Source organism: Aphelocoma coerulescens, chromosome 4 (genome assembly GCF_041296385.1).
Source record: "Aphelocoma coerulescens isolate FSJ_1873_10779 chromosome 4, UR_Acoe_1.0, whole genome shotgun sequence".
In the NCBI taxonomy this organism is placed as follows: domain Eukaryota; kingdom Metazoa; phylum Chordata; class Aves; order Passeriformes; family Corvidae; genus Aphelocoma; species Aphelocoma coerulescens.
The window spans coordinates 38,957,222-38,982,855 of NC_091017.1; the positions used below are offsets into that span (position 1 = coordinate 38,957,222).

Sequence of the window (25,634 nt, forward strand, 5' to 3'; positions counted from 1 at the left end):
CTGTCCCTGCCCCTCCGCCCCAGGATAAATACATGCCTTAGGAGAACTTACACAGCAATTACTCCACGCAGCTGTCAAGACATTTTACAAAAGATCTTTTGTAGATGAACACAGTGAAGTATTAAAAAGCAAAAAAAAAAAATTTCCAGATTACAAACTATTTAAAGAACAAGACCAGACTAGAAAGCAAGGCACATTTACACTGAATACTTTTTGGGTTGTAACTAGGTCACCAAATTAAATGCATCATCACCCAGGGGTCTCATTACAGTCAGCAGCAGAAGACCAGCTGAAAGGCTCCTCGGAGCTGCCCATTAAGTGTAAGTATCTACAGAGACTATGTTTCTTTCTTACAGTTCCAAATAAAAATTTACTGTGGGTACCTTTCAGCTCCAACTTCTGTCCCAGCCATGTCCTCCAGCTCAGAGTAAAGTCAGTTATACATCTGCTTCCCATCTAGCATTTCTCTGTGCAATGAAAACTAGATGGAGACCACATCAGTTTCTCTGGGGTATTTGGACGGGAGGGGCATACCTATTGATATTCCCAGGCATGCATGCTCTAAAGCATCCAAGCTGTTCATCCAAATGAAGAAAGAATCCACAAATTACTTTTTTCATCTCTCGTTTGTATGCATGAGTGGGCCCCATAGTCAAATTGTTTTCACTGCCACTTTACCATATTGCCTGACTTCCTTCAGCATCCCTCAATTAAACGTGAGTTGCTGGTCCCAAGCAGATTTGAACAGTATTAAAACAGAGCTATTCCCCATTTTGCTACTATGATTCCTGTGCCGTTTGACAGCATTAAATCTATTTACTTGGATGGACTGTTTAAAATTCCATGCTCAATTTCCTGTCTGTGACTGCTACATCCTAAATTATTAGATTAAAAATCAAAATTGCTACTGTCACTGCCTCCTGTAGCAGTTCTGTAAAACTCTGAAATAGTTTTATTGCAAGTGCACAAATAGGTAATGTTCCAATACAAGCTGAATGAAGATGTTGCTTTAGATAATTCCACTTTCCTTATATATGCTTTTAGTAAAAGATTTGGGGGCTTTCTGTTTAGGGATGATCTTTAAAATTAATAGGTTTCTTTATATATTATAAGGGTTACCAGTGTCTGAAGAGCAAAAAGTATTAATGCCTTAAGCTGGTGTCTCCTTTGAGCCTGTGATGCCTGGAGCTGTACAGTCACAACTGCTTTTCTACAGGCCCATAGTGTAGGTGATGATCTGCTTTGAGGTGTCACAGGAGTGTTGGTGACAGAGATGGGGTGGGGTTTTTTCTGTTTTGGTGATGTCTGCATGTTGGAGAGTTATGCTCTCCTGTAACTCTCCTGTAACTTTAAGTTTTCATTTTGGACTTTCCACAAGTAGAGGTTGTTCCTTTCTCTTACCAAGGGAAAGGTTGGTTTTCTCATACAGGTTGTCACCTTTTTCTTGACTTTGTTCCATTCTCTTCTGCTCAGCAAAGCTCCTTCTTTGCATAGGCACCAGTTGTGGAATTTCTTCCTCATAATGACCACCAGGTTCTTGGACTACTTCTACTTTTTCTTTTATCTCAAGCTCATGGGTAGCAGTAGCAGCCCCATCAATTTCAGTAGCCAAAGTGATTTGGCCTGAATCGAGCTTTTTAGCTGCGTTTTTTGGTTTCCTTTTTTTTTTTCCCCTTGAGACAGAGAGAGAGCAATGCCTGTCTGTCAAGCTCACGGAGGGTGGGGAAATTTGCAGTAGAAGTCGAAGCGCAACTGATTCAAGTGTTTTGAGGGGAAGAATTTTTACACTTTTCCAGTGCTTTGCTAACGTGTTAGCAATCACCTTAGCTGCTGTCAAGATACTATCCAGCTTTCATTCCGGTGTGGCCGCACCCGCACTGTCTCACCGGGAGCTCGCTGCCCTGGGCGCAGCCAGCCCCACTCGGGACGAGTGGCAGCCGCGGAACGCCCGGCGCGCCGCCCGCGCCGCCCGCCCGGAGCGCTGAGGCTGCTGCACCGCCGTGCCGGAAGGAGGCTCGCTCGCCATGGTGCGTGTGGCGGGGTCGGGATGGGAATGGCGACAGAGACAGGGGGAGGGGTGCGGCTCCCGCAGCCTCCCCGTCTGGGGATGGCGGTGGCTGCTCACGCGGTGCTCCCGGGCCCTTCATTCCCGCCGGGAGCGGCCCCACCGCGTCCCTGGAGAGGCCTCGGGAGTCTGCGGCGGGTCCCCTGGCGGGCTGGCGGCCGTCTGGGCCGATTCCGGCGGTGACCCGACCTTGCGTTTAAAACCTGCTGCATTTCTTCCCGGAGGGGTTCGCGTCCTTTTGGGCCTTCCCGGCAGGGCGGCCGCGGCTCCGGAGGCTCCGGAGGACGGGCGGGGGGAGGCGCGGTCCGTGTAGGGAGCAGGGGCGAGGTGCCGCCGCCTGAGATTTGCCGAGGTATTCACAGTAGTTTTGTCTTTGACATCACCTGTTTTTTCGCAGCTCTCTAAGCCCTGATGGGATCACACAGAATTGGATGTACTAAAGCCCCCGTTTGTTGATGGCTGTTTGTTGTGATGCAGGAAAGCCCCCTTGCTTTAAGGTGTTTGTTTTGCACGCAGTTAAATACCATATTATTTCATAAAGCCTTTCAGTTCTGTTCAAACACTTTTTTACCAGAAAGTAGCATAACTTAGAGTATATTACCGAACTTTTGAAATTCTTGGGTACTATTCCCTCTCTGTGCAGTATGAAGGGGTAGAGAAGGAAAGCCCCTGGCTACTCCCTGGTGTGAGGCATTCCAATGATATCTTGGGAGGAACAAGAAAATCCCTTTTGTTGTGTTGTGCAAGTTACATGTGGCCCTTGTCAGAAACCCAGATGCAACAATCTGATAGAAGCTTGAATGGGGACATTTACTGCAAAGGTACAGAGAAGTAATCTTAGTTTCCTAGCTGCAGAGTTCTACAAAGTAGGTAGTTTGACAGCAGTCACTATGTAAGATTTCTCACAGCATTTCCTGTACTCTAGTGGTTTTATTCAGCATGTACAGACTTCAAGTAATTTTATTATTGAAGTGGGTGAAATTGATAATGTGCTCCTGGAAGTTAAGGGCTTTCTGAGATAGCAGGGCATGACCTTTTAAGTCTTTATCATGTGTATTTCTGTCTTCCTTTTCATATTTTACTCAGCCTTATTAGTGCATAGTGTCTTTGATTTCTTTTCAGCCAAAGTTACGAAAACCTCAAGGAGGGAAGCAAGAGAAAAAAGTTATCCATCCATACAGCAGAAAAGCTGCACAGCTTGCAAGGGAAGTGCACAAACAGGAAAAGAAAGAAAAGTAAGTTGATTGCATGTAGTGGACATGGACTGTTATGCTGATATAATCATAAGATAACAGAAAGGCCTGTATAACTTAGTACTGCCGCTGGGCCATGTGAAGTGACAGGTTGCATGCATTAAATCCGGTTATACAAAGTCTGTAGGTCTGCTGCTTCCCTTCCGGTGTTGTTCTTACAAGTCAGATTTCTTGCCTTTGATAGTCTGAATAGCACCATGCTGGTGATTTCACATGAAGGTAAGTCACCTAGTTTGGCTTTACTTCGAGTTCGGTAAGAATCCTGCTTAGGGTCTAACTGCTTCTGCTGAAAGGCCGAGTTAAGAGAAAAGAAAACTCAGAAGCCTTCCTGCAGGAGACTTCTGAGTCAGACTGTACAGTTAACTCCTCTTTCGTGGTTTTCTGCTGTTCCATGGCAAGTTTGTTTTTCTGCTTTTAAGTTTTACTTCCCCCTCCCACAGAGGGAAAAGACAGCTGGTGAAGACTGTCCTTTATTTTACATTGTCTCATCTTGCTCGTTGTTATGCATAAATATGTTTATTTAGGAAGTTACTAAAACATTTTCAGTCTAAGTATAATATAGCACTATATAAACTGTATAATGCCATATAAATTGTAGGGTCTGGATGGACAGTGTGAGCTGAGCCTGAATACTCATTTGTCTGAAGGTGTTAAATTGGAAGCTCCTGGTCCAGAGACTGTGCAGTTTTATTGTTGGGTTTGATTTACAGCCTTATCCACGGCAGTTGCACTGTTGCTTTAACTAGAAAGGGGGCCTTTGCTACCACAGCAGGGTCATGTAGCCTCCAGCAGAGCTGCTGCAAGAATTCACAAGTAGCATGTGTTGAGGATTGGGCAGTTTCCTAATATGCAAGAAGTCTTCCCTGTTGCTTCGTATTTTTTCTGTGCTCTCTGACTGTATGTTTTGATTGTATGTTTTTATTGGAGATTATTTTCCTACTGCTAAACTCACTCTTTGTCCCTTACCTCTTTCACCTTGTGTCCTAGCAGCCACTCACAGCTCTTAATCACAAGAGATGACTTAATCTTACTTGATTCTTAGTGCTTGCATTTGTGACTTCATCACACGGAAAAATGTGCACAAGAAAACTTAGTTTTAGAGGGAGCGATACTTAATGATTGTTCATTATGACATGGCACACTCAAATCTTTTAGTGATGGTCTCCTGTAGTTAGAGTTACACTGATACCAAGACCTGTGCTGATGTTTCTTTTTGGAGTGATGCTTTTGTTGCAACAGCAAAAAGTTGAAAGGCCTTGCTGAAGCTGCGGTAGACGATATCCACTGCTCTCCCCTCACCCATCCAGGCAATTGTTTCATCATAGAAGGCAATCAGCTTGGTCAAACATGCCTTACCTTTAGTAACTCCATGCCAACTACTCCTGATTACCTCCTTGTCCTCTGTGTCGATAGAGATCGCCTCCAGAATGAGGTGCTCTGTTGCCTATGCAGTGATTTCAGTGGGGCTGACTGGCTAGTGGTTCCCTGGGTTCTCCTTCCTGCCCTCTTGGAAGACCGGGGTGACATTTGTTTACTTCCAGTCCTCAGGCACCTCTCCTCATCTCCACGACCTTTCAAAGATAATTGTGAGCTGTCTAGCCATGGTGTCTGCCAGCTTCCTTGGCACCTGTGGATGCATCCCTCAGGGCCCATGGCTTTGTGAATATCAGGTTTACCTTGGTGTTCTCTAACCCAGTCCTCCTTGACCAAGGGGAAGTATTCCTTCTAACACTCCTTAATCCTGGTCTGCTGAGTCAGAGCTCCCTGAGGGCTGCTCTTGGCAGTGGAGGCTCATGCAAAGAAGGTGTTCAGTATTTCTGCCTTCTCTGTGTCCTGTTACCAGGGTCCCCCTCAATTCAGTAACAGGCCCACATTACTCTTAGTTTTCCTTTGGTTACTGATGTGTTTGAAGAAGCCCTATCCTTGCTATTTCAATCTAGGCTGATTGTAAAAGATGTAACCTTTCATTTTGCATAGGGAAACTATTCCACCAAGAATAGTGTGTCAGTTTTGACCATCCAAAGCATATTTTGATAGCAAAATGATCTTATATTTTTCATTTTTTTAATCAAATAAATAAGATCTCTACATCTTACGCTTCTGGGGCCTAAACAGTTAACTAACGTTGTTCACAGATCTGCACTTTGTAGATGACTTTCGTTGTGGTGTTCTAAAAATACATCTAAAAAATTAGTTGCATTGAAAACATCCTCCAATTGTCTATTTTCTGTATTGTCTTGGCTTGAAGAACAATTTAATTGGAAAGACATGAATAATGTTGATTTTTTTACTTTCCGTAGTGTTTTTAAGAGACTCGTTAAGGGTTCCAATTTCTTTTGAATCTCTATTATCTAAATGATCAGCTTGGTAAATGTTTTTTTAAATATTGGAAATTAAATATGTGTTAAACTTTTTGTTGTAATTACTTAGCTTTCAGTTTCTGTAATATAATGCTGAGGTTTGGATTCATTTTGTATAGCTCTGAAAAAGACAAATTTCTGATGCTGTTGATAGAGGAAAGCTTTCCACTCCTACACTGTCAGGAAAAAGAAATAGCTCACACCAGTTTTGTTCATTCGCATTGCTTCTGCAAGTCTATTAAATGTTTTTAAACAATTTTCGAAATTACTTCTATTGAATGACAGCCTTTTTCTCTGGTTGGAAGGTTAATACATCTTTTGGTGGTAAATAGGAGAAGCTGCCTTGTAATCTCTGCAGAATTTTCTTCCTTAGTCCCATCTACAAATCTGGTATTTTTTTGGCCATGCTTGTTATTGTGTAGAAGTAAGTTGTCTGAAGTATGAATAGGACACCAAACTGGAAACAGAATGCTCAATATGATCTCACCAGGCCTGAGTAAAGGGGTCATTTCTCTGTACAGGCTCATGCATTTCTGCAAAATGGATAAACTGGATTAGTCTAGTCAGTGAATGTTGGAAGTCCATAGAGTTTATCTGTATTATTTTTATTAAGCTGTGGATTTCCTTGCCAAAAGATGCTCTAATTGTGGCTGGCTAAATTTATGAAGTAATACTTTTTGAACATACGTACATTTGATCTGTTGATTACTAAATACAAAGGTATTACCTTGGATGTAGGAAGGCCTTGAATGGCATGTTAGTGGAGGATGAGAATGTCTTTTATAGAAGTATCAGTCAATGATTTTGGTTTTGTGTGGTTTGTTTCTTTTTGTTTTGCTTGTTTTGGTTGGTTTTTGTTGTTATTTTTTTTCCTTTGGTACTTGTCTGGAGACAGGATTCAGGACTGGAGACAGTTTAGGCTTTTATTTACTTATTAACTTTCCTCCAGGATGGAGAAAAAAGAAATAACTGCTGTGAATGTTCCTTTTTATGTTATACAGGAAGGAAAATTGCATTAAGTTATGAGATGCATATTCCGGTATCTTTTGCCAAACTAGATAAAAAAAAAGGGTAGACATTTTCCACAAGGAATTTCAACACTTTAAATGCAGCACTGGGAAAAAGGAGGGAGCAATTCTGCATTAAGTTGCGGAAGTCTTTTACAGCCTCCATTGTCCACTCTTCACTGCAAGCATTCATAATGAAATATGACAGCAGTTATAAGTTTGCTGTTCAGAAACTGTGACTGCACTACAAAAGACCAATCCTTAACCATAATAAGAGGAGACAGACCAATTGCTTTTAGAAAATTGGCTACAATCTTAAGTCATCTTGTTTACTTGAATTACACCTTTTGCTTGCCTGCATCCCTCTCCTCTCAGTTCTCTTCAAGGTCTAATGAGCAGCAACAACTTCCAGTGTATTACTACCAGTTTATTCTCTCTTAATCTACATGCAAGTCCTTATTCCTTTAGGCAGCTTGTTTGATCTGTTAAATAATTACATGGCTGTTCTCATGAGACAGCAATAGCTGCATCACTGGCAGTAGCAGAACACTGACTTTTCTACACTTAAGGAAACCAGACCATAGTGGGAAATTCATGGAACTTCTGTAATAGTGATGAACCAACACCAGTCATGTTTTGCCTGCAACTGCAGAAATACCTATCTGGTTTTGGTAGCTAAAGCAAACCTAACACTGGATTTTTTTATCTGTCATTTCCCCACCCCCCCCCCGAGTCAAAATAGACCCTTTCTATTGTGCATGCATTATAAATTTCTTAGGAGTTAGTGCATTTTCATTACAAATAAGCCTGTCTAAAACTGACATGCTCTGAGATATGAGAGCTAAGGAGTTTTTACAGTGATGGAGCATGAAGTTACCTTTGGGAGTAAGCAATAACCTTAAAATGTCTCCTGATACAGCTCTTTGGTTGGTTTTCCTTGGGTTTTCCCTTGTCTAACCTCCTAATCTCTCTTGGCCCACTATGCTTCTACTTGCATTGCTTGCAGCAGTGGTGCTATGTGACATGCTCTTGCAGATTCTTCATGAGGAACTGAAAAAATGTTAGCTTTTAAAATCATTTATTTTGCTTATAGAAATAAATGAACCAAAAGAAAAAAAAATTAGTCCTTGTTGGTGCCTTAGGATTTTAGCTTTTATATTTTTCATATTCTGTAATGCTTTCATTTGTAAGTCTAAAACTCCATATAGCCTGTTAGCTACTGTTCTCCCATTTTGGTCAGAGAAAACAGATCCTTTCTAGGCCTGAAACTCAAGGACACCTTACTGTCTCAGGCCCCGAAATATGTAAACAAAAATGAATTAAGGGGTGAAAAAACTTGGGGTAATGACTTCATTACATGAAATTGTAATTGGAGACTTAACCCCTGATATGCAAATGGACCAAACTTAAGAAAATGTGAAAACCCATGACTCGGTTGTCCATTTTGGGTGTAGCCCCGGAGGGTTTTGACTGCTCAAGGTGTACCTGAAGGCCCTTCAATAAATATGCCTGCTTTTATTGTCTTAATCTTGTCTAGCCTCTTTTTTTAGGTAGCCCTCTCAAAGCATCATTGTAGAGGGATTTTCATATGGAAGTATCTTAAACTGCTTAACCAAGCTAACAAAAACAGACATGTACGGAGAATTATGAGAGATATTTAGCAGTCTGAAACAATGAAATATGTCTTATCAACCATTAATTTTTCTTCCTTTCTTAGTGAATAGCCTATCTTAGTTTTCAGAGCCATAGGTGGCATTTGTATGTGGGATGTTACCAGGGAAAAATACTGAGTTTGTAAACTGATTTGGGAAATACTTATTCATTGTTAGTATTTAGAGTAGAACAGTTGAATACAATATCACAGACAAAGATGTGCTGAAGGAACAGGTAGAATTTACTTTTTAAGCACCTAGTAGACATCAAGAAAGCTACTTAGCATTTTTATTAGTAATCAGTGCCTAAGCAGAGGATTTCTGGGAGGTGGGAGAAGGAGAAAATCATCAAGAAACAACAGACTGCCACAAGATTGTATCCCTGTCCTTCCCCTGAGCAAAAGCTATTACTCATTGTGTGGAAGGAGATGAGAGGAAGTTTCTTTGACTCACCTGATTTGATTAGCCTCCCTGCTAACACTATTGTCTTGTAGCAGTGACTGAGGTGAGGTTTTTATGAAAAGTACAATAAGGCAACATCCGAGCCTATCATTCATTATTTCTCATACTGAAAGTAGTTGTGTGCACCAGGAGACTGAAGGTTTTTCTTCCAGAAGAAAATGGTGGTTCTATACTTTGCTGCATTGATAAATAAATGTTTTTGTGACCATAGCAGGTGCAAATGGCAATTTGTAGTGTTTTAGAACATAGATGCATGACATGATTCTGTTTAGGCAGCTTTTTTTGATGTCTGGCAGTGTTTCCATGCAGGGTTCCCAGCAGGGATTGCTGATGTGGAGTTCCACTGAAGTGGAGTATCTGTCCTTTTCTTGGACAGTTACCATCCAAAGCTCCCTGCTGTAAGTCCTCTGAGAATAAAAGCCTGCCCAGCTTTTATTGAAGGCTTTTTCTACACATGCTGGGGTATCCATAGCAGGAAAAATTTCTTGAATATGTTAGTGGAATTCTTAGCAGCTCCCACATGCTGTGTGTTTGCTTTTACATGGCTTTTAGACAGTCTTCAGAGGATGAAGTACTTCTTGGAAAAGCTGATATTTATTTAAATAATGTAGGTTTGTGGACAAGTGACACAATATGTTTGTCTCTGGAAAGTAAGGGTTTATCTTTTGATCCCAGATTTTGTGATAGGTGACAGGCTGTGCTCTGAGTTACCTCAATTAGCTCTAAAATGCTCATTAAATTTTATAGAGTAAAAGGAATTTAATAAAGGACCACAGTAGCTTTGAACTGTGGTGAATTTTAGCATTATTTATTCTTCATCAATTATATCCTTTATGATTTATTTAATCTGTTACCAATTTGCCTATTTAATAATAAAAAGTCAATTCTGTCAGAGGTCCTTGCTTATATACACTGGATATGCATTGCTAAGATATTTTTTCCAGTGACAAATTTCATACTTACCCCAGCAATGTTTTATTTTCATTTCTGGAAACAACAGAACAGTGCAACATCCTTTGATGCAGATCAAATCTGACACCTTGAGGAGAAAAGAGCATAAGGCACAGGATTTCCTGTTGGAGAACTTGTCTCTTTTCAGAACTCCTAATTAGGAGAACAATTAATCCCAAATAAAATTGTGTACATACATCCCATAGAGTACAGCAGACCTTGAGTATCCTGCCAGAGATTGAGGTGGAGTTAAAAGTACTATGAGATAGAGTTGGGGATTTTTCATCTTTTTTAATAAAGTTGTTAACTTTGGTTTCTTAACACATTAACTTTTACTGTTCACTAAGCACAAACTTCAATTATTATAAGTTTTTAGGCAATAGAATTGTATTTTTCACATTGCATGCTTGATTTGCAAGAGTGCAGTGCAGTGAAATCTCCAAACTCATTAAATGTGCCAGAAGAATATCAGAAATACTCAATGAAATTGTGACAATGCATCTCGTTGGTGAAATTCCTTTCCTTGTGCTCTAGAAAAATGTTGTGTTCTTATTTCTTCCAAGAAACTGTTAAGCCTAATAGGTAAACTGGACAAATTTCAGATAGTAGTTTTACCAAAAAGTAGATGTTTTGGGTGAAACAGGGTAAGTTTTACATTGTTTGGAATTCATCAAATATTTCCATTTGAAATTTAACCTTGACTTTCATTGTGACTGAAAAAACCCACTTTTTGAGAATAAAATTGAGGTCATTATTTATATGGTACTCATTCCTGGCTAACATATCTGGTTTTTCTCTGCTAGGTTGAAGACTGACAAAGCTTTACGTTTAAGTATTATTGGTAAGCAGAAACTTCTTTTACTGAGTATGGGTATTCAGCTTCTTAGTAGAGAGTCTAAGTTTTATCAACTTTTTAGATGTCCAGTTAGTTTTTTTCTCTATAATCTGATTCTGCAATCTTCAAATAGACTTGGTTGAAATACTGAAATACCTGACATCTACTTAATATATACAGGATTGAATTTGGGGCTGAGCATAGCTAATCTTTAGTCACTGTACACAACAAAAGGGCAATATAGACACATAAGTGTTTTGTACATCTGTACACATATTTATTGTATTTGGCCTCCATGCTTTCTATAATTGCTTGTAAAAGAAGATGATATATGTAGGTTAAAAGACACATTATGCTAGCAAGTAAATTCAAAACTTTGAGACACAGCCTGGAATATTTTTCTCTTCCATATGATTTATCCTGCACCTTTTCAATTTAATCTGTTTAAAAATTGTGATGATCAGAACTCTTACTCAGCCATTGTGTTGGTTTTTTCCCCTTTCTTAGTTTCCTTCCTAAGCAATAGATATAGTGATATTTTAATTAATTTCCAGTAAAACAAAGCTTAATGTATTTTTTTTTCCTGTGGAAGGTATAAAATAAATCTGAAATCATGTGGGAATGTTTCTATTACAGGTACCTTCATACCTGGTACCCACAGTATCAGAGTCTATGATGCCATTCAAAATCTTGAAAAATGGGGGGGCATTTAGAAAACATTGAGAAACTTTAATCTGTATTGATGCTACACTGGTGGTGTAATCATTAATGCTAAGTTTATTCTTGTAGGAGAAAAACTGCAATGGTTTCAGAGTCACCTTGACCCCAGTAAAATCGAGTACACAAAGAAGGAAGCTGGCGAACTAATTGAAAAGTAAGACTGGTGTTAAAAACAAGATGAAAAAGCTTGTTTGTCTTTAAAAATAATGTTCTTAGTATAAGATCTGCAAAGTGATGATGACTCAGAGGAGGACTTTTTATATATTGCTTTTTATAATATCATGTAGTTGATTTTGTTACCACTGACATATATTGAGAAATGTGTATAGTCATACTAGAATTATTCAAATAAGTCATGTGTTGTAGTTTCTTTCTTTAAATCATTGTAAGTATATCCTTAGTTTTGTAGTGTGTGGAGGACTGTAAATGATTTGGACAGTAGTAATCACATGCATTTGCTTGTTGCATTATTCTGTGACACCTGAATGCACAGTTTTCACACTACTTACTCCTTTAGTCTCCGATTTTCCTCGCTGAGAAGATTAAACACTAGTCAGGTGGGTCAATTTGTAGGGCAGGAACTACCAAATTTTAATCTGATGAGGAAAAACTCAGTTATTTCCTCACTGCTGGGTGTACATGCCTGTGGCTTGTCACCATTTCTCACCTGCTAGCTAAATAACATGGGACACATACGTATTCTTACCCAGGTGTCTTGTATCAGTTTCCTTTAGAAGCTCTGACATATTTCCTACACTGTTCATGAACAGCATGTTCTACATGCTCATCAATGCTAGTGATACTTCAAAGACAATGAAAGCTTACTCTTGGGGTTTGAGTTGGAAGTTTGCAAAGAGATGTAGAACACATGCCAAAGAAGAATTTTGCTTTAGAAGATACAACTGAGGTGGTGAAATCCAGCAATTAAAAGTTTGGAATTTAACTCACTCAGATTAAACATGGGTCTTCCAGAGCACGTGAATTATAATAATGAGGTAGTTTTGTTTTATGCAAACATAGTTAAAGAAAAAAAGGCAAATAAAAAAAAATTCTTCTGGAAGCCACATGTGATTTAAAGGAAGTTCTAAATGGAGCTTCCACTTTGAAGATCAAAGTAGTTGTTCAAGTCTAAGAAATATCTCTAATTTAGAAAATAAATTAGGAAATAAATACAATTAGTAAAATAATTTATCAGAGTAATTCTGTTTTGCAATTTTTTGCATGACTGCATCTGGCTATAATGCATTTTATTTCTTTCAGTTACATGTGTCGATTCAATGCTGAATTGGAGCAGATTGAATTACAAAACAGTATTAAAGGCAGACAAGGAAGACAGCATGGGTCACGGGAAACTGTCATCAAGCAGACAATAGAACGTGAAAGACAACTCTATGAGGGCTATGGAATAGGTATGTAAAGGCATTAGAAAGAATTGTGTGCTCACACCTGCTCACAAGGCCAGAATCTAGGCAAACTTTCTAGGCATTGTCCTTATTTTTCTCTTTAAAGAAATTAACTAAGTGCTAGGTGCTTATGCCTTGCAGAGTTGTTTGGGAGGAAGGGTGAAGAAAAGGATAAAAAAAAGATGGTGGAGATCTGACATATTCTACTTTTGCCTCTGTGCATCTTTGCTAGTACTGTCTTTTCAGTGCAGGCATACATAACCTATTTTTGAAACTAAAGTGAGCTTTTAATGCACCTGTCTTGAATACAAGCTGTTCAGCAGCTTGTTTGGACCTTCATTTGACAGCTGGAACTAGGCTGAAGGGAAGCAGCAATAGTTTGGTGAAATAAGGAAGAAAGACAAAGGGATAAAGAAAGTGCAAAAAGTGAAGAGTTGTTTTGAGGATAGTCAAGCAGTGAAGTGTATGTGTTTTGGTTTAACCAATGATATGCATGTTGAAGCTGAGTGGTGAACTTGGCTTTAATGCTAAAGTATTATCTAGTCACAATCAATCCTTCTAATAGTAAAAGTATGTCATGGAAGACATGAAAAATCTACATTATTTTGTAGTTGGGATACAAAGCACAGCAAGGTTTGGGTTGTCTATCATATTCCCCTGTCAGCTGTCCCTGCTGTGTCCCCTCCCAGCTCCTTGTGCAAGCCCAGCTCAGGAATAATGAATACATCCTGTTTTCACTGACACCGTTTCCAGCACTAATCTACAACACAGCCCTGTACTAGCTACTGTGAAGAAAATTAACTCTACCCCAGCAAAATCAGCACACCCTGATATGTATTGTACAAATAAAGAAAAAATTATTATTAATGACTTTAAAATTTGCCAGTGCACCCTTCAGAGGCAGAGAAATTTAGGAATATCTGTATGACTTCATGTGTAATCTTTGATTTCTTAGAAGGAGGGGAAAAAAAGTAATAGGAAAATAGATGCTGTGATTGTCATAAAATAGCTCAGTTGTAGAAAGTATTCATTTTGTTTTTTGCTTTTAAGTTTTAGTTCTTTTTTTCCTTACTGCTTTGTGGAAAACTGACAGGAAAAAGCAGTAGGGCTAGAGAAAAAGATGGCAAATACACAAGCACAACATAAAAATAATGAAGAAGCTAGAAATTTTGTAGGCAGAATTGGAGGTTATTATAGAATTAGTAAGTAAAGCATTCAGAGAGCACAGTGCAACTTCACATATTAAATACATTTTCAAATCATTCATTATTTGTTATCACAGCTGCTGCAGGTTTTGCTGTCTGTCTACGACAGTGTTCATTTAGAGAAAATAGTTGCTGCTAAGTACTATAGCAACTAAATACTGTAATTACAGATGGGCATAAATGGAAATCAGCTGGAAATAGTGCTTTTATGCCTCTAGCTCATTATTAATCCTGGAAGCTTTAGTGTGTGGAGCTTCTATAACTGACTTAGATTTGTTGGGCTCCCCTCCACCCCCCCATTCTTGAACTCAGTTATTTCTTGTATGTGTGTGCATTTGCTATGAAGAGACTGCATAATATGTATTCTTTTCATTTAGGGAAGTCTACTAAAATTGGATGCAGTCTCTTTATATCATAGAATCAATTAAGTTGGAAAAGACTTCCAAGATTGTTAAGTCCAACCTTTGACCAAACACCACCGTGTCACCTAAGTACACCACCATGTCAACTTAATAGCGCCAAGTGCCACATCCAGTCATTTCTTAAACACTTCCTGGGCTGCTGATTCCTCCACCACTTCCTTGGGCAGCTCGTTCCAATGCTTAACCACCCTTTCAGCGAAGAAACATCTGTCCTGATGTCCTACATGAATCTTCCCTGGGTGTAGCTTGAGGGCATTTCCTCTTATCCTGTCAAAGATACATGTAAATGAAAAACTAATTCTTTATAAAATGTAAAAATTTGTTTACAAAAGTGGTAGACATCCTAAAATATATAAATTTTAGTCTTTTTTAAACAAACAGTAGCTATACAGGGAACATTATCAGTGAGATTGTTGAGGTTTAGCAGCTCCTTGTCCTTACTCTTTAAATATATCTACCATAGTTTTACTGCAGTTTTCTTCCTCTTGTTTTCATTTTTGTGTTTGCATTTTTTGTTTAATCTGGTCTAACATGTTTATAGCAAAGCTGTTGAAAGGCAATGCTAGATATTTATCTATTTATTTGTAACCTGGAGTTAGCATGCTTTCAGTGGAAAAGCATCATAATTACTTCATCTGAATATCATCCATTTTTGATAATTTGCTTCTAATTACCTTGCATGTTCTCTCAGATGCATAATATTAATCTTGGGGGAAAGTGGCTTTTAAAACTAAATACCTTTATTAGTTAGTTCTGGAGGCTTCACATTACAGGGAAATCAATTTAATTCAGATGAAAGCTGTATTATTTCCATGTATCTGCTAATGTAATTTCTGTTACTGTTTGTTAGCTTCTGTTTTCTGTAGTGAACGTTATTGTACAACTGAATGGTTCTTTGCCTAAAGAGCATCTACAGTTTCCTTCTTTTTAACAGGTTGTTTGTTCTTCCTCAAAAGAAAGAAAAGTAGAACTATCTGAAAGGGTCAGAAACATGAAAAAATGTTTACTTAAATCTTTCACTGTGCCTTGTTAGGACTACCTAAAAACAGAGGCTAGACAAAATTAAGAGAATAAAAGCAGTTATATTTATGGAAGGGCCTTCAGGTACATTAGGGCAGACAAAGCCCACCCAGGGGCTACACCCGAAATGGACGATGGGGTCGCGGGTTTCCATACTTCTGTAAGTTTGGTTCATTTGCGTATCGGGGGTTAATTCTCCAATTACAGCTTCAGGTAATGAAGTCACTTAACCCCAGGTTTGCTCCCCCGCAACTCACTTTTGTTTACATTTCTCAGGGCCTGAGACAGTAGGGTGTCCTTGAGTTTCAGGCCTAGAGAGGAATTGTTTTGTCTGACCAAAATGGGAGAGCAGTAGCTAAAACTGTATAGGGAGTTTAGAGTTATACACTAAAGAATTACAGGATTACAGATACATGAAAAATATAGAAGCTAAAATCCTAAGGCATCATCACTGCTCTTTTGCTAAAGCACATAAATTGCTGAATACTTAGTCTTAGAAAGGCCAGACAATAATCTACTCCCCTTAAATACTTCATTTCTTTCCCACTAATTCCTGCGCCATATTTCTCTCTTAGATTTTTTTCTATCTTTAGTTCAGAAAAACATGTTCCTATGACTTCACATTTTAAAGCAAATGAAGGAGTTCACAAGCAGCAGCAAAAACCATGGCATCAGTGCATGCTAAGGAGATGCAGCTGAGTTGGACAAGAGTTATTAATCCAGCATAATTTAGAAAATCAGTTACTGTGCTGTATATAGTTTATTTCTACACACAGTTGTAATCTTAATCTGGCAACTCAGTAGTTTTTATTGTGTAACATATTGCAAACACACATGTAAGTGCAGCTTAAAAATTTTGCCACTGCCAAAGCAGTAAAGATGAATTCAGTGCCAAATCTTAGTTTGTCACAGAATTTTCTCTCTTTAGAGTGCCTGCTTTCTCATGATGTTAGTGAGCCCTGGATGATGGGCTAGATAAAACTGTTAGAATATTCCCTTTGGAAAAGGTCCTGCATGACTTAAACCCATTAAATGTTTAAAAAAAAAAAAAAGAGAAAAGCAAATGAAAGGGCTGCATTTGAAAGTCTTGTCATTTAGTCCTGGTTTGTCTGACAAGAACACTGAACTGTATGTTGAATCAGTGCTTTGATAAAAGGAACAAATACAAATCTCAGCATGGTGCCACTTCTGCCAAACTCACTGTTTACATCACTACATGCACTACTAGAGGCAAACGGAGTAGCATTGATTGCATCTTGTAAAATACCTGGGAGAAGGGAAGAACTTCTTTCCCTTGTGGGAGCTTGGATATTCCAGCGTTTGGCACTGTGCTTGCCATGGGTGCAGTCCAAGGGACTGCAAAGAAAGCAAGAGCAACCATGGCTTTGTGTCAAGGCTTTATTGAGAAGGATGGACCTAACGTGGCATGGATGTTTATCGAAACCAAGGAATCAGCAGACTAAAAAAGCATTAGGGTGAATGTTTCTTTGCCTTGCCTTGCTCAGCTGTGAGCAGTATCACCTCCTCTGTTTACCGAGAAGCAGTCTGCAGAAATCACTGTAGTTGTTATCAAAACATTTTGCATGTACTATTGTTCTTCAACTGGTAACTTTATAACCAAGTGTGAGGGAGGGAATAGGTTTCTGAATAGTAAGGACTGCCTGGCCACAAAGATAAATGGCACAGGTATCATCATCCTATGTTTTGTAGGAGCAGAATCATCCGTAATCCTGCATTGATAGAATGATCTCATTTATTACTCTAAGACTTGAGAAAATTAATAGATGAACAAAGGCAGAACTGTTTGTTCAAGGACAATATAAAAGGTGCTGAAATGTCACAATTTTAAGAGGTAAAATAAAGTGGATTTAATGTTACAGAGGTAGAAAACATCTGTCTTGTTGAGAAACCTGCCGGCTGTGAAATCTGTCCAGTTCATAGACAGTAATGAGGTATTCTATACTGTGGAAAGATGTCAAGGCTCCTAAGGCATAAATCTCCATAAATTAGTGGTGATATTAAACATGGGCTGCTTGCAACACTGCAGGACTGACCAAGAAAAGAACGACACTGAATTGAGGCAAAGCAGCTTTGGCATCCTATGTAAAAATCTGCCTAAATTTTAAGTTACACATCTAATAGGAAGATTTTGGCTACTCCAGGAGGAAAAAAGCAAAATGGTCTGTCCCACAGGTCTCAATGCAAAACATTTGCCTTTGTTTTTACTACCAAAGGTAGTACAGATTTATCATGAGTATATGTACTTATTTCTGTTAATGGGGAAGACTGAAAACTTTCAGTCATTAAAATTATTGGTGTTTGTTTCTGTTCAGCCAAGATGAACATGAACTACTGAGAGGAGACAGATGCCAACAGTCTCTATAAGTGTTCTGTTGCATTTACTGCAGTATTTAAAAGGCATTTCAGTAACTATGGAATGTTAGTTTCTCTGTGTTCAGTACTTTATGTTAAGGCCTGGCCCTGAAGGTGAGGGTAACTGAGATTCTTGCTGATAGATCTCTTGGGGCAAATTAGAGTGAAACAACACTTAATGAGTGGTGGTTTGGTATATATATATATATATATATATGTATGGCAGGTTTCTTTTAGAACAATTTGGTTGCACTGGGAAGGAGGTATGTGGCCATTTTGGTTAGAGGCCATTTAGCTCACATTTCTTCCTTTGAAATGAAACTCACTTGAATAATGTAACACATCTAATAGAATTTAATTTCTTTCCTATTAGAAATCCCAGACATTATGAACAGAAAGCATCTTAAATTTTTCAGGTAAATTTTTTTTATTATCACTAATAATCTGTTTATGCAAAATAGTGTTTCTGAAGTTCACCTGTTGTATGTCTCTTTTCATAAAAAAAAGAACTGATGCAAAACTGCCAAGGAATTTGTCATTTGAAAAAGCAGAGTAGGTATGGCGTTACTATTTTGGCATTTTGTAGGTGTTACAAGCTAAACACTGGTGATAGTTATTAATTAAAACATTGGAAGATTTAGAGTCAACGGTTAGAATGCCATTTCTTTAACTTAAGTAACTTCTTTTCTCAGTATCTTAGATAATATTTTACCTAAAATGCTGACCTCAGCTGTTCACAGTAGTTTTGGTATGCGTGCATGTACTAGTTGAAAATCTTCAACAAATTTACGACTTGCATGCAGTTAAAAGATCTGGGAGCTGTGAAACTGGCTCATCTGGGCCACCATGTTGGTATGTCCTGGCAATAGACTGCGTGAACATTTTTGCTGACAGCTCTATCAAATGAAATACATGAAAAAAAAAAAAAAAAGCTTATGTTGCAAAGAATGATATATCACTGACTCCCAGGGGTGGTATGTAGCCAGAAGGCATACATACAGGATGTTGGAATAAAGCCAGAAATCCCAAAGAAAGACTGCTGTATTTATAAATATGCAATTGTCTTCTTGAACTAGGACATCAGATAGGAGTGTTGTTGTATTGCCTTGGTAGAGCAAAAACATATCTTAAAATTGGCAAACACTGTCTTTGCCCTTGGGAAAAATTATCCATGAAGTGCACTTACTATAATCAAGAAAGCATTCTATTAAGTGAGTACTGGGTTTGACTTATGTTTAAAACAACCTTTTCTCCTTCATCCAGCCTTTGGAAATAACACACTGACCATGTGAATTAATGCTGACTAACACTTTGTGTTCTCTTGAAGTCAGTCATACAACGTGTTAATATTTACCATAAATCATGAGGGACTCATGTACATGTGATATTACATATGTAAATCAAGCATCCAGATGAAGAAACTCTTCTGACCTGCTTTTCTGTTGCTTACCAGACTGCAAGTTGAATGAGACAAACCTAAAAGCAGGTGGCTGAAAGTAATTGAGGATACAATAAATCTGTGGGAATAAAGTGAACAATGTATTTTTGTTTCAGAATATCACATCTGAAAGTACATATTTGTTCATAGAGAAATTACAGCTTCTGTAGTGTACAAAATCAGGTGAAATCTGTGGTGCTTATTCATACCACAGTAGGAGAGAGGATAACTTAGAAAAGCAGCCTCACTGAGGATATGTGAATTAACTCTGCCATTCCTTCCTTTCTCTTGGTAATTGGTTTTCATTACTTTTTTTTCTCTCTCTAAGAGAATGGGATGGTGATCTGAGGAAACTCCCAAACATCAAAATGAAAAAGCTCTCAGCTAGGGATGCTGCCTGCAGTCATCCTGAGGTGATAGATGAAGAAGCAAAAGAAGACTTGAATGAAGGAGAAGAGGTGGGCCCTGAGGAGCACCAGCTGATTCAAGAGCTGAAATAGTGAAACAAATTGTAAGAAACATATTTTAATTATCACTGGAAACAAAAATAAAATTTAACTATATTTCCAAAGGCTTTGCTAGTTGCTTTTTTTATGATTTGTGTACCTGTGGTAAAGAGTAAACAATATTACTGGGTAAAGCTGTATATTTTTGGATAAAAAATTTTTACTGTAAATAAATACTTAAAATCTTACTTGTGTAAGTTTATATCTTGAAATCCCAGCTCGATGAGTACCTTTTCTCTGTCTAGATTCAGACTGGAATACTTTGTGGTCAGAAATCCTTACCTTTTCATGGTAATTGCAATAATCTGCTAAACATGAGGAGCTCTTCTCTTGTACCTTCTTTTCTTTGAGAGTCTTTGTCAGGATCATAGCTGGAAATGCTTCAATAAGATAAGGTATTTTATGTTTTGTCAAGAGATTTTAAAAGAGTTGCTGTCCTCAGCAATCTGTACTGCAGAATTCAGATCAAAAGCCAATCAAAGTCCCTACAGTCTGTTTTTAAATATACCTTAGTCCATACTCTTTTTCTAACCAGTCTGTTGAGAATTAAATTGAAGCTGCTCAGGACTTTTCAATAGCAGGCTTGCTTTATGAAGCAACTCTTTAGATGCTTTTAAATGTGTCTTTCAGGGAAGTTCTTAGCAGATCATCACTTTAAAGGCTGTAAAGTGAATAAAAATCAGAGGAAAAAAGGGCAAGGGCAAAACTAGGGATAATTTCACAGCAGGCACTAAGTAAGAGATCTCACTGCATATTAGGTTGTCTGGGCACAGAAGTCACAGTTCAGCTGAACTATTTGCACACATGGTAGTAGTAGTCACAGCTCAGATGCCTGTAAATTATGTGGAAATAATTATTCCTGGTGGATGATCTTTCTAATATGTGATCCCTAGTACACTTCTGTGTGCTAAACAATCAAGTCTTTGTCATAGTAAATAGTTCCGTGGGTTTCCCAGATTTCCTTTACAGACATCCAGGTGTGTATTTTCATAGCTGTGCAGCAAGAGTTACTGATGAGTGTTTGTCTGTTAATATGTGTATTAAGTTCTTCCCTCTTTACAAATAGGCTTGTGCGATCCTTTCACGTTTTAAGAAACCAATCTGTTTAGGTTATACAGAATTAACAATTGTCCTTCTTAAATTAATCTTAAGAAGAAACCTGAATAAATTTAACAGACTTGGAGCATGGGTGGGTGATCTAATTCATTTTCAGGAGGACTGCAAGTCTTAAACCTGACTATGTGTCTTACCCTCTGACACCAGGCACATCTCCAGGCCATTACATCACTGCTTTGTGCTTGTGTTTGAAAGATAAGTGTGCTAAAGTTCAGGGCAGGGCTTTGATATTTTTATGTCTTTGTTAAATTGAGCTGTGTGGTGGAATTTATCTTGTTTTGATTTATAAAACTTGAGGTGTTAAACTGTGGTAGAAACTCAGCCAGGGTAATTGGATTGAACTAAAGTTGTGTATGTGGTTGTTTCAGTGCTTTTGCCTTTTAAAAGTTCGTTTTGAATTTTTGCTTGTATACAAAGTCTGATGTTTGAAATTGCAAGTAGAAACACTGAGTCACTTTCCAATGACATTCTGTAAAATATGGATCGAAATGAGCAGATAACTCAATAACTGGAAGGTGTCATAGGAATTACAGTATACTAGGCTGACATCCTGGTGAATGCTTCAAAAAGATTGTCATGCAAAGTTATGAAGAATGATATATTCTATATTCCTTTAAACAAACCAGTAATAAGATATTTTAAAAATTTGGTTAATGTGATAGTCAAATATTTGAAATTAAGGTTTTTTCAACATTTTTCATTCAGACCACACGAACACATATCTAGATGAGACCTTTTTGACTTTGTGGATTTTCTCCCTTGAAATCCATATATTCATTGCTTGTTTAGCTGGCTTTTAAACTCTTTTGTTAACCTACTGCACAAGTAATGGAAAAACAGTGTCTGCATGTGAACTTTTTACACTGAATTATCAGAAAAAATCATATGTAGCTGTCAGGTATTCATATTTGAATTGCAAATAATCTAGGCTTAAACTGATGATGTGAAGACCAATTTCTCAGATGAGCTGTTGCAGAATACTAATGTGGCAGTGGGAAAGAACAAAAACCCCCAAAGCCATGTATTTATTTATTTATGTATTTATTTATTTATTTATAATTTCTCTGCTGAGAGTTTTTTGTCCTTACAGAACTGGAGTGGGGGGCATGTAGAGAGAGTTTTTTGCCTCACAGATGAGCTGCTGGAATCTCTTCAATTAATTTCATAAACCAATCATGCTTTGTAGCCAGCTATTAGAGTTTTGTATGTTGATGAGTTTCTTCCCTACAGGTGAAAAAAAGACGAATGCTCTCAGGAGTTCTGAATTGTTATTCTGTTTCTTTAAAATCTAGAAAGTAGATGCTGGTAACAGTGGGAATGCGAAATGGTTATGTGATGTTCTCTGTTCTCACAAAGTTGCTGTGGAGAATACCTTAAAATTCTGTTCTTTTGGAGCTAAGGATTTCAGATTTTAATGTTTAGTTCTGTGTTATAATTCTCTGTAATTTACAGATCTTTTTTTCTAGTAAAGGATTAATTTTAGAGACGATTTCTTGATTCTAACTTGTCAGGTACTGTTTTGTAATGTTCCTGTGTTTTTTTAGTTTTTAACTCAAAGCTCTAACAGTTAAAATTCATGTTTCTTTAATTATCAGGGCTCAAATATACAACACTTCAAACAAAAAAGCAATATTTTTACACATAAAATCACTTTCATATAAGAAGAGGGTTTTTTAGTGTACTTTCCAATTTGTTGCAGTGTTCTTACTAAGTTATACTTTTAGTTCAGCCAACCTTGGAGTAGAGCTGAGACTTCTCTAAGGAACTGGCAGAATTACATTCAAACTTTCAGTAGTGGCTGAATTGTTAGTTGTGAAACATACCCTATTGATGGTCTCAGCTGGAAAGAACCAGCTGACTATAAGTCCAGTAGAAATAATTACTTTTTTCTTTCATAGTAAACAAATCAAATGTGATTTATGAAAAAGAAAAACCAAAGCCAAGCAGAAGATGCTGATGTTCTGAAAGCTGGTTGTATGCAGGAAATGTAAATTAATTAATTTACAATTCTTTAGCATTGGAAACAAATTAAGCCATTCTTAAGGGAATATACTTCTAGAGTGTCATGATTTTTTGTTTGTCTTTCAGTGCAATAGCATATTTACTCATCTCTGTGATTACACTGCCATATGTGAGGACAGAGTCTGGGGATCAAAAACGTGCATATTAGAGTTTAACTTTTTTAAAAATGGGGCTTGCTATACACCTGGCAGATAGGAAAGGGTAGTAAAAAAAAAAAATCTTTTTTTTTTCTCATCAGAAAAAGCTGTCTGCTTAAGGAACCTTCCAGGTTTAGTTTTCTAATAAAGGACAATAAAATGCCTGCAGTACAGAATTATGTCAGACTGGCTTCTTTGGTCAGTCTTAGAATGATACAATGCAGACATTATCTTTCTATCTTATAGCTCTTCCAAGAGTAAAAATTTATTATAATTGGTTTCCAGGCTTCCCCAAAGGAAGTGTTTCATGAAGGTAAGAGACTTTGCTCATGCGGTGTTGTGATTTATGCACTACAGTTTAAGCTGTTGTCTTAAAAACAGCTGGTAAGGTAAGGAACTGTGAGAGTTCCTGTAATGAAACTGAAAATAAGCTGATGGTGATATACTTACCATAGTGGTCCTGTAATCAACTTCCCTAAGCCTTGACTGCTGGATTGGAAATACTGTCCAATTTCATTAAAATTGAGGGTTTAATGTGTAACTAGTTACCTGTTACAAAGGAAAAATAAAACTAATCAAGTTATTAGACTAAAATGACAGCATTACTTTAAAAACGGAAGCATTTTCTAAATAAAGATGGAAGGATCCTACTAATGGCAGCTCTCACTTGAGTTCACACAATTAACCAAGGCAGTACCATGCTGATTTGAAAACTAATAAAGTGATAATGCCCATTGCTAAGATACAAAGTGCTCAAAAAATCTTACTCATACTTTTTAATGAAATACTCTTTTTTCCCAGCTCTCAAAATTTGGTAGCAAACTTAGAAGTAAAGTGGCACTTGAAGATTCATTAAAGCCTTTGCCTGAATTTCTAGACTGATTTGTTCTTTTGACTGTATCTTTGAGGCTCCTGTAAGTAGCAGTCTTTCTTCTGTGAGCTGTTAACACTTGGGTTTGTTCTTTTCTGAGTTTAATATGACCCCATCTAAATCTTGCTACTTTGCTTTTCACTTCTGTGCTGTTTGTGTGCCATTATTAATGTTTGTTGATCATGCTGTTCGCCACGTTCCCAGGCATGTGCATACACAGATGTAATGATCCATGTTTCATTATAGAAGTATTTCCTCAAATTATTAGTAATTTACTTAACACACTTAAAAATTACTGTGACCTTTCTTCTTTGGTTTTTATTTGGAATAGTGCTAATTACTGTAGTTTTATATCTGTTATCTTTCATGTGTTTGGAAAAAAAAAAAAAAAAAAAAGGATGTCCTGTGCTTCAGTTAGTACCAGTTATAGGTATTTGCAAGTAGTAAAAGTGCAAATTTGTCCCAGAACCCACATTATTCAGCAGACTGGAATCATTCTGTTCTCAATCAAGGTTATTTTCTTAGCTCTGTGTCATAGGAAGTGGAAATGTGCAACACCAGTCAGTATTTTTGGCAAGTTGTTTGACAATTTCTTTGACTTTTAGGAAAGCTCACGCAGAACAGCCTTAATATTTCATTGGATTGGATGTGTGTACACAGACATTAAACTAAAGAGAAACGTTTTGTGTTCTAATGGTACCGTTCATCAAGAGATTCAAACTCTTGTGTGCAAAGAAAAAAAGGCACAGGGACCCATACCTCTACTCTCTTAATTCTGAAACCAAATTTGGCTCCACTTTCCCATATGCTAATAAACAGAAATTAATATATCTTTATTACTATAACTTCTTTGGTTATGCTGTTTCTTTGGTATTGTATCTTGCAGGGATTTGTGAATTCATTTTTATTTACATAGTGAGCGTTAGGGCAGCTTTAAGAAAGTGAACAAGTGGTTAGCCTTGGATGTAGGGAATGAAATTAGTTAGAACACTACTTCTGTGTTTTGAACATATATTCTTACCAATCATCAGCCATATGATGACTTACTCCAGCTAGAATTGTGGTATTTTGAAACTTAGCCCACTGTCTCCCCAGCTGGCCATCTAGGAGAAAGGTATGGGGTAGGTGGATCTGTAGAAAACTAAATTTGGACCTTGGGTGGAACATTCTGTTTTAGTCAAGGTAAGATATTTTCTTTGGTTTTACACTTCAGAAGATGTACAGGCTTTTTTATAATGCAAACATGTAATATTCCTTTTCATTTAAAAAAATGTCCTTAGGGTTTTTAAAAAGGAGAAAACCTCACCAAGTCAAAGTATAAAATGATACAAAAAGGAACAGGATCCATGCTGACAGTCTGAGCTGGGATTAGCTTTAAAGTACTTAACTGTCCAGTCCATATTTAAAGCTTTTATGTGTTGGACATTCCAAAATCACTGTAACAGTTTGTTCCAAGGCACTGCTTTTCTTAGGAAGCTTTCATCCTCTTACCCTCCTGGAGCTGAAACCTAGTACTAGTTGTCCATTATTCTATGGATGTAAAACCAGTTGCTCTAGGCTTCTTTACAGGGTTGAAGCCTGCAAGCTAAGTAACTATAATTCTTTTCAAGTGTTTTTGTACTACAAGTTATTTTCCTGAGCATTCTGCAAGGCAGGGTACCCAGAACTAGCCCCTTGCAGCTTAGCAGGTTTATCAGTATTAAGTAAGTAGCAGAATATATTGTTCATCTTTCTTGCAAGAGTGTGGTCTTGCCAATTCATGTTCAGCATGTGATGCTCTATGTAACAAGGTGACAAATGTAGAATACTACAGTGG

At 37.7% G+C, this 25,634-nt stretch overlaps 1 protein-coding gene across 2 annotated transcripts; it reads left to right on the forward strand.

Annotated features, from left to right (window-relative positions):
- The first annotated feature begins 1,940 nt into the window (after positions 1 to 1,940).
- On the forward strand, positions 1,941 to 19,737 carry TMA16 (translation machinery associated 16 homolog). 2 transcript variants are annotated; one of them, XM_069013619.1, is made up of 7 exons: positions 1,941 to 2,027; positions 3,188 to 3,300; positions 10,554 to 10,591; positions 11,375 to 11,459; positions 12,566 to 12,714; positions 18,102 to 18,144; positions 19,495 to 19,737. In XM_069013619.1, exons 1-7 carry the CDS (start codon positions 2,025 to 2,027, stop codon positions 19,664 to 19,666), a joined length of 603 nt encoding a protein of 200 aa, XP_068869720.1. In that variant the 5' UTR covers positions 1,941 to 2,024; the 3' UTR covers positions 19,667 to 19,737. The 2 variants fall into 2 exon arrangements, with proteins under 2 accessions (XP_068869720.1, XP_068869719.1); XM_069013618.1 differs by lacking the exon at positions 1,941 to 2,027 and adding an exon at positions 2,470 to 2,562.
- Positions 19,738 to 25,634: the final 5,897 nt, after the last annotated feature.

What these genes read in the sequence shown, in the direction of transcription:
- TMA16 (XM_069013618.1), top strand. Translation starts at nt 2,521, where the DNA reads ATGGCTGTTTGTTGTGATGCAGGAAAGCCCCCTTGCTTTAAG. An exon ending in GAAAGCCCCCTTGCTTTAAG is followed by an intron (nt 2,563 to 3,187) that starts GTGTTTGTTTTG and finishes ATTTCTTTTCAG; the next exon opens with CCAAAGTTACGAAAACCTCA. An exon ending in TTTACGTTTAAGTATTATTG is followed by an intron (nt 10,592 to 11,374) that starts GTAAGCAGAAAC and finishes TTATTCTTGTAG; the next exon opens with GAGAAAAACTGCAATGGTTT.